Source organism: Orbicella faveolata, unplaced genomic scaffold, assembly GCF_042242905.1.
Source record: "Orbicella faveolata isolate gen_17 unplaced genomic scaffold, um_ofav_v1 contig_12, whole genome shotgun sequence".
NCBI lineage: Eukaryota > Metazoa > Cnidaria > Anthozoa > Scleractinia > Merulinidae > Orbicella > Orbicella faveolata.
Window position 1 is genome coordinate 33,546,985 of NW_028301539.1, and position 9,518 is coordinate 33,556,502.

Consider the following 9,518-nt stretch of genomic DNA (forward strand, 5'->3'; position numbering starts at 1 on the left):
TAATTCTGTTGGGCACTAGGCTCCTCTTTGCTCTTACCCAACGAATTGCGGAAACAAGTAACAATCAGGATTTAGAACATAATAGGCCTTTTCTGAGTTGCCTTTTGTCTCTGTGTCAAAGGAAGTGCGAAACCATTCACATGAAAATGTGTACCTCCTACGAAAGGTTTTGCAGAAGGACTTGTGTTTAAACAGTGGCACAGTGTAACTCGGAAATAGCCTAGCAACACAAATCTTGAATGGAACACTCCACAGTGATCAAATAGCCTACGTGTAGCCGTACCCACCTTGTCAGGAAAAACGGGGGTGGGTGGGTGGGCAGTACAGCTACATGTAGGCTACAGAGTGAGAGAAGATTCACTTAATGTTAGACTAAACATTAGCATTTATTAAGCTTCTCACAACACTAAAGACACCCACACAACATTTAAAATCATCAATGGACCATCATCATGTAATGTATGCTTTTAATTCATGCATGAATATTTCTGAATGATCATTTAGAATAATTTATTACAATTACACACATAATTTATCTTCAAAAACTTGCAGTCCTAAACTGCTGATGGTTGCGACAGTCACAATATTAACACTGAAAACATTTGTGGTTTGTAATGCAACCCCAAACAGTAAGAAATAAAATAATTTACTAGGTTCTTATTAACCCATTAGGGGAGGAGCTGTATTGGAAGAATATTGCCCTAAGTCTTAACAGAATGGACCAAGCAAAGTGAGGTTCATTACGGAAGATCAAGGGTATAATCGCCAAATTTCATTCTGTGGCTCTTGTTTACATTCTTACAATCCTGTTTTAACAGCTACCAACCAGGAAAATCCAGCCTTGCAATTAGCCAAATAATCGCAACATGCATTATATCTTAGCCAGCTCTAGCCATAAAAATACTGCATTATGCACTCATTATTTTTAGAGAAGTCACAGTAACAGAAGAGCAACTTTCATGTAAGCTAGCTCGCTTGCTGCATGCAAATTACAAGGGCTTGTTGATTAATCTCTCACTAATGGTTAACAGGTTCAGTAAGTTACTTTCTGTTCTTTAGGAAAATTAAATCGAACAAACTTCACAATGATCTCTGTCTATCTGATAGTTTGCTATGTATATTTGCTTACTTTTTCTCACTGTTCAGGGTTTTGTGAGGTGAAATGGATTAGAGTTCATATGATAAAATTGTGTTTGTGTACCTGTTTGGAACTTGTTCTATTGTCTCTTATGCCATTCTTGGCCATCATTTGCATGCTTTCTCATCACAGGTGAAAGGCAGCCACATTGGGCAAATAAGAAATAAAAATGACAGAATATTTTGTCATAGATTTTAGGCTGCCTAATGGATCAATGCACCATGTACAGTCACAAAAATGATCATATTTACAAGTAATAAATTGCCCCTTGATTTGAAATCCTGTTTAAGCTGATGCTTCATGTGAAAATAATTAAATGCAGGGCATTTTATAATTATTAAAAGACCTGTTTTTAAAAAATTGAGAAATTATTCCGAAACAGTTTATTCTAGAACAAAAATTAAATGGAAAAGACTGCCAACTTACTCTAAGTGCTCAAAATAAATAAATTGGTCATTATTGACAGTATTGTAATTTGTTCTAAGAACTGCTAAAGAAGAAATGTATGTGATACGGCTTGTGACAGTTGTGGAACCCCTCCCCAATCCTGGAGTGGCAAGGCGCAATGAATTGGCCAGGGTGCATTTTAAGTTTCTTGTCAGAGAATTTCAATGTTGATGTCTTCAAAAATTGGCAAGCTTGTGTCAGAATGAAATTGCTCATTCTCACAATTATCTGTATTAGAGCGACAATTATCATATTGTACAAGACACAATACATTGCTTCAAAATGCCAATTTTACCTGGCCCAAATGGTTTATTTTTTCTTTTTGAGCCAACATTGAGACTTATTGATCATTACCATTAGCCACACCTAAACGTTGTGTATACTTGAAGAATCTTTCAATTGACATGCATGGCCGCCCAGGATGATCAAAATGCCGGTTATTCGCAATACTGCAACTTCTGCCAAATCTATGACCTGACTAGCGTATTACGTCGGGGACTTCATAATACGAGATCGACTTAATACAGTGAAAGCCTGAAACACCGCAATGAGGGCACTTCATCGACTGTGAATACTCCCAGAAGAATTTCATGCCCTCGTTCAAATCCACGACAGGTTTGCCACAAGAATGACAAGCCACCCTCTGTTGACAGCAAGGCGAGGCGGCGAAGATGTCGTAACAGTACATGGTGCCAAGTTGATGTGAAGAGCCGTCCCATTCTTTGTTGCAGAGTTTGCACTTGACGCGATTGGGAATGCCCTCCAAACATTGCACGCACACCGCTGTCAGGTACTGCGCTTTACCGTTTTGTGACACATCCATGCAGGTCGGGTTTAGCTGTCTCGGTGAAAGAAAGAACGTTCCGTCGATAAGAGGGTATTTATCGAAAACGGGCAGCTCTCGGCTGCAGAGCACGCAGCTCGCTGTGCAGGTCATGCGAGAAGAGAGATTCGAGAGTACAAAATGACGCGCCTCGTCGTTCACCTCATCCTCCATTTTAATATGATAAGGGTTCACTTTGTGCTTAGGTAAAACGCCTTGAAACGAGCTGAAGTCCGCTCTTTTCAAAAAGTTACTCAACACATTCGCGTGCGTAGCAAGTACGTTCGAATTATTGACACTGGCGAACGCCTCGCCGAAGAAGTGACAGTTATTTTCATGCGAATTCGCTCTCGTTTTCTTGGTGGGAGTTTTTGGGAGCGGTGAGATCGGCGATCGTTCAGGTGGTGACTCAGATAACTGACTACAGTTAGACGATTGGGAACTTCTGCGAGGTCTGCTCGTCGTCGAAACGTTAACAGATGGTTTCTCGTTGCCTTTCTTTTTCTTTCGTTTGCCTTTTATCTGGTTTTGCAAATGCAATTGGCCCACTTCTTCGGGCTTTGGCGGTTGAAACTCAAGATCCTTTCTCAAATGTCCTTTTCCGCACTGGCAGGCACAGCACTTGTAGGCCAAGTCGTAGCCCTTCTTTGTCCATATGTTCTGCCTTCTCTGTTTCTCTGACCAGCTACGCGCTCGTCCAGTTCCTCGTAAATACGCGAGAATTTCCTCTTCGAAATCGTCAAAACATTCGACGTGCATGTAGCCGCTCTGTTGGCAGGCGTCATTGTTGCAAATAACCCGAACAGAGGTCGGCAAATCGACGGAGCTTTTTAAAGGACATCCTTTTGGTAGACAACACGCGATAAAGTGTTCTCTTTCCCCGTCCTCGTGGTCCGAAGAAGTGTCTTCGCTCATGCTTACCCGAACTTTCTGTTTTTGCGCCTTTGAGTGGGGCATCTTGAAAGTTCAGTTCCCACCCAAAACAATGAGATCAGCTCCTTTTATAACTGACTTCCACGTCCTTCGCCAACATGCAAAGTGTTTCCTAATGTACAGCGCAGATTAGCCCTATTTACATTGCATGTCGTGACAAGGGGGTGGGGCTTGTGTGACCACCTGACACGCATCAGTTTGGCTTTCTTTGTTCATTTCAATGGGTAACGAGGTCTCCCGGATGAAGAGTCGCGCAACGGGAAAACGGGAAGTGACACGTCACGTAATTTCATGCGAGCTTTTGTTGAATGAGGGCTCATTAAGCTTCGGCTTTAAATGTCTAATTGTTAAGGCCTTGATTTATTTCTTGACTAAAAAAGAAATGAACTCTTATAGTGAAACCCTCTCTTACTTCCTAACAATCAAACCGAAAAACCTGACCCGCTTAGCAAAGGAAATGTACCCGTTTTCAGAGCAGAAAAAAATCCCTGAAATAAACAGATCGTTATTTTCTAAAACAACAGCACTTGCGGACAATAGGCCGAGGTTTTCTTTATTCCGGATGATTGCTTTCAGTACTACGGAAGACCAAATCCAGAAATGTGTCAGAACACCTGTTGCTTTTCAGGCCAATACTCCCACTTTTTAAAAAATGCAGACAGGTGCTTTTCTCTGTTCTGATTGAAATTTCGTTTTTGCGCTTAACCACAAAATAACCTGAACTCCTTGCAAAACTAACGACTTATTATAAATACGTGGAGCGCTTTCACGAGTAAGTCAGTTTTATTCTCCAAATCCTCCACCAGTTTCCTTTATATTGTTCTCTTTGTTTTGATCGATGATATCGGCGCAGTATTTTGCAACAACACTCCTAAGTCGCGATCAGGTCCGGCAGGATTTTTGTTCAACACAGAAACAAGTTACTACTTCTTTGGCCATTGTGTAATTGTCACAATGTCAGTTATGGATTAGAAGAGGAAAGTTTATTACTAATGTTTTACCCAACAAGCCGAATGACATATCTCTAAGGCTCAAGTTATTTTTATTTTCTGGCGAGATTAAAATTTCACAAAGCACGCGAATGAATTATTTACAGCTGACGCCGATAACTTGCTGTCGGTGTATGTTTTTGGACTTTTTCTTTTAAAAAGACAATACCTCTGATAATTTTTTTTCGGCCAGTTCCGAAAAAGCGGAAACAGATTTATAACACAGATTGATTGTAGAATACTCGCCGTGCCACGTAACCCAAGTCATAAGGAGAAACATTCAATAGTTATTTTTTCGCCCAAAAAAAGCCTTTAGCCTATCACTGCCAATGTAACATGCAAATCGTTCTATTGTGTCGTCTATAGAAAGATTTAATTCACTTCGTGCAAACGCGAAAATTAAAATTTTCAATCGTTTTTGTTTGAATAGTGAACAAAGATTCATGTGCATGGGCAATCGAGTGTGCAGTTGGTTTTAGTCCCAGTTTAGTTCATGACTTTTCATGCATTTTGCTTAAAGAAACATTTTACTTTCTTCTGACCACGCAAATGCGCAAAATTCTGAAAATCGCAGTTCATAAGCAGGCTAATTCAGCTGTCTGTCAGGCTCAACCATTTCCTGCAAATATTTGATTCTCTCTCTATGAACGACTCGTTCTGGAAAATTGTAAGATCCAACTTGTAAGACGCTGTGTTTGACGATTTTTCCAACAAGAAACAACTTGGGGACGGAATTCAAATGGAGGTTAGGAAAATAGAGCAAGTAGTCAACTACAACCAAAAAGAAAATGATCAACTACCTTATATAAACCTCATCAAAATTCAGTACAAAGTTCTAAGCACATAAAACACAGCACGGTAGTACACTTATAAGCCTAGGGCTTCGATGTTCCTGTTTTCTAACACAGTCTTATAGCTCAATGGCAAAATAGAGGTGGGTACTTAAGGCTTGTTGTTTAAGAGGCTACTGTTACTTGCCCGATAAATTAACAAAAAGAAATATACTGGAGAAAGCCTACAGAAATTTGAAAACGGAGATTTCAGGCTACGAAAACGCATCAAATGTTTTCCATCCACATGCACACTACGCCGAAGGAATTTAAAAACCCAACAACCACCGGCCATTGTGGATATGTATTTGAAGAAAATTAATTCAGGGAAATCAATTGATTATCGTGACTTCATCGTTTTCGAAAAGTTCCGTTTTCCAAATGTTTTATTTCCTCCACACGAAGAGAGAGCCGGCGTTTCCAAATTCCTCCAGTTTGAAGAGCGTTTTCGAAAAGCTCCGTTTTCGTGACGGAGAAATAACCGTCTAACCGTAATAATAGCCTAACCGTAGAAATAAAGCTGCGCTTTCAAATTTCTCCGGGGCGTTATGTTGGACGTTGTCTTTCGACACGAATTTTGGTCACTTTGAGAATATAGTTGACGTCAAGGGTATGCGTGTTTCAGTTGATTCTGGTTTTTGCACTCTAAGGTTGAATTGGGTATGTTTTCAAGAAGAATCATCATTATCGATAGGACCATCAACAGAAGCTCTTCATAAATTATGTTTACGGCAACTGTGCCAGCCGCAACGGTTATAAATAGGGTATCGAATTGTTGGTCAGATCCTAAATAGGGTAGAAAAAATCGCAGATTTTGATCACAAATAGGGTAAGGGTTTTGGGAAGCGGACCGCACACCCTAACCCAATTTTTCCGGGAGTACACCCCCGGGGTCGTAAACCAGGATCCACGTGTTTGTGATTGTTTGCAGCGAATTGTTACAAGTCACAAATTTGGTACAGCTGACATGATTGCGAGTTTTGACCCTTTGGTCCCTTTGGCCTTGGTAGAGTCCTGGCAGAGAAACGATTTCAGTGTGTCATTTACAATTTTAAAGGAACAGTTCTAATCATCTACCATTATTCCGTTTGTATTCATCACAGAAAAATGATTTCAGTTTCTTTAAGTAATAACTTACAAATAAAATGTTTAAGTCAAGGTGAAGTTAAGCTGTGAAGCATCTCTGTGTTTTACATAAACAAGTATAACAATCGAAGATGTCATATTTATTTTGATATATTTTTACAAGGGAAAAAAAGAAAGACTTACAATGGAAAGACCTCAATAACACTTTCCACTTTCCATGGAGTGTTATTACCGGAAACGCAGATCAACACAGGTGCCAGACGTACATTCTGGCCTGTTTCGAACCTCGAGGCAAACATACAATTGCAGGTCACTAAGCAACAATATCATTTTTAAACATTTTTTCATACTTAGAAATTACGGCAATGACTCACAAGCATGTTGTTTAAACTTTGACTGCTAAGCATGAGTGATATGGTAATAAAAGGTCCCCGGCTTATCCTTTCAGAAGGACTACTCGCTCTCAAAAATTAAAAATCCATATCACGTAAAAATATTTCCTAACATTATAAATGCAGAAAATTTAACGATAACATATGTAAAGCGCTTTGTAAAGCGCCATGAACGTAGGAATGGCGCTATATAAATAAAGTGATTATTATTGTTATTACAGCTTGAATACAGACAGAGTCCTCTGGCTTTTTATATAGATCGGGCCTGAAGCTCAGTAGCCTCCTTGGGCTCGTCACGTAATCTTCCTCTCCACGAAGATTGCGTGACGAGCCTAAAGAATGTCTGCGTAGAGGCTAGAAGCGCAATGACCCATTGCAGACAGAATTGAACCACTCACTCACTATTTTTCACTTGAACCAGCCGCGGAATTGATGCATATTAGTTGGATTTATATTTTTATTTTTATTATTATTACTTGACTATGTTATTGTTTTCGCCAACAGCACCTAGACTTATCACGAGGAATTACAATATTGCAATTTTTACTTCATTTATTCAGGCTCACACACAAACAACACACAAAAATTCACTGAAAACAACGAATTAAGCTTACATATCTAGAGATATATTATTTTAACAATCAAATAGTGGTCGCCGAAAAGCGATTAGTATTAACAATAAAACTTTGTACTCCTCGAAAAAAAGCACAGTCGAAAGGTTTTCTCAGACGATCTGTTACCCTAGAAACCACTGAAGCTCTTGCATAATGTAAATCAGTGACCACATTAAGGTTCTGATCTGTTTTTTAAGTCTGGCCTGGTACTCTTTATTCTAGAAAGACATCGTATTACCCCGCGTCCGGCTCTTAATTCACATATCTGTTTGACGCCGGAAACGCCCAAAAACCAGTCTCCGTTTTCCATAAATCGAAACATACAAGACGTTTTAAAATTCGACGTATTGTACATTTTCTTGTACCCAAGGGCTGATTACGGGCCTTCAAAAATAGACATCTATTTAAGGGGTGGTTTTACCAAAAATTCTGTAAAAATTTGGAATTTTTGTTTTTATTGGGATTTGAATCCTAAGGTATTGAAGTTTCATTTCGAGAAACACTTCTCCCTGTAAGCTGTTCCGGGCTAGCAAGAGCCTATTAAATCTGCAAGCGGATAACTCTCTCCCACCTCACACTGACGCCTCTGTTCTTGCAAATGAGATGGGTGAATACTTCATCCATAAAATAGTGGCTATTAGATCAAAGCTAGCTGGTGACACGGTCTCTCCTGCGGTTACTGAGCGGGCGCCTCACGGTTCATCGAGTAGTGATGACCTTGTCACGCTATCAGAGTTTCAGCCTCTCCCCGAAGAGGCTGTAAGGAAGATGGCTGTGGCTTCTACGAAGACATGTACTCTGGACCCTCTTCCATCATCCATCTTGTTGGTTTGCATAGAGGAGTTACTTCCAGTGATTAGAAGGATGGTGAACGTATCACTAGAGAATGGCTACTTTGCAGATGACTGGAAAAGGGCAGTAGTACATCCTCTGCTCAAAAAATCTGGTCTTCAATTGATAAACATGAACTTTCGGCCTGTGAGTAATTTACAGTTCACGTCCAAACTCACAGAGAAAGCGGTTGCAGTACAATTACAAGAGCACATGCTAGTCAATGGCTTGTTTCCAGAATTGCAAAGTGCTTACCGCCAACATAATAGCACTGAGACCGCACTACTCAAGGTGAAGAACGATCTCCTAATGGCGATGGATAAAGGTCAAGTTACGCTGCTGGTGCTTCTCGACTTAAGCTCTGCATTCGACACCGTCGAACATGAGATCCTTCTGGAACGCTTGAGGTCAACAATTGGATTGCGGGGGAAAGTACTTTCATGGTTTGAGAGTTATCTTAAGGGCAGATCGCAGCAAGTGTCTATCAACGGAACTCTCTCAAAGCCGTTTGATTTGAAGTGTGGTGTTACTCAAGGATCGTGCCTGGGCCCGCTTTTATTTACCATCTACGTGAGTAAGCTGTTCCAGATTCTAAAACACCATCTGCCCTCCGTTCATACTTATGCTGACGATACTCAGTTGTATTTGTCATTCAAGCCCTCTGACTCTTCCAGTGAAGTCGAAACTGTATCAGCCATGCAGAAGTGCATCTGCGATGTCAGAGCATGGATGAGGGAGGATCAGTTGATGCTCAATGATGACAAGACTGAGTTCCTGATTATAGGTACTCGTCAGCAGCTCTCAAAAGTTTCAATCCAAAGCATCAAGATTGGGCAGACTGAAGTCTCTCCTGTAGCCTCTGCGCGCAATTTAGGCACATGGTTCGATACGCATCTAGATATGGGAACTCACATTACAAAGACTTGTAGCAGCGCTTTCTATTATTTATACAATATACGTCATATTAGGAAATATTTATCCAGAGAATCAACTGAGAAATTAATTCATGCTTTATTAGTAGTAGATTGGATTATTGTAATGGCCTTCTGTATGGAATCCCGGAATATCAGACTATGAAATTGCAACGTGTTATGAATGCGAGTGCAAGACTTATATATCGTGCGCACAAGTTCTGTCATATAACACCTCTACTTGCAGAATTACATTGGTTACCAGTGCGCGCGCGCCAGGATACATTATAAGATACTTTTGATAACTTTTAAAATTTTGCATGGCCTATCACCTAAGTACCTTTCAGATTTAATTAGTACTCAACAGCCTTCGTCCTACCATTTGAGGCGCAACGACAATGGTCGTTTGTTGGAAAGACCAAGTGTGAAAGCCAAGAAAACATTGGGAGACAGAGCTTTCCAGGTAGCTGCTCCTTTCCTATGGAATAAGCTGCCAAGGTCCGCGCGCGAAGCAACGAACTTAG

At 40.4% G+C, this 9,518-nt stretch overlaps 1 protein-coding gene across 1 annotated transcript; it reads right to left on the reverse strand.

Moving 5' to 3' along the window:
• Positions 1-450: 450 nt before the first annotated feature.
• On the reverse strand, positions 451-3,484 carry LOC110057868 (headcase protein homolog). Its single transcript, XM_020764473.2, has one exon. The coding sequence runs from the start codon at positions 3,363-3,365 to the stop codon at positions 2,064-2,066; it is 1,302 nt and encodes a 433-aa protein (XP_020620132.1). The 5' UTR covers positions 3,366-3,484; the 3' UTR covers positions 451-2,063.
• Between the last annotated feature and the right edge of the window lie 6,034 nt (positions 3,485-9,518).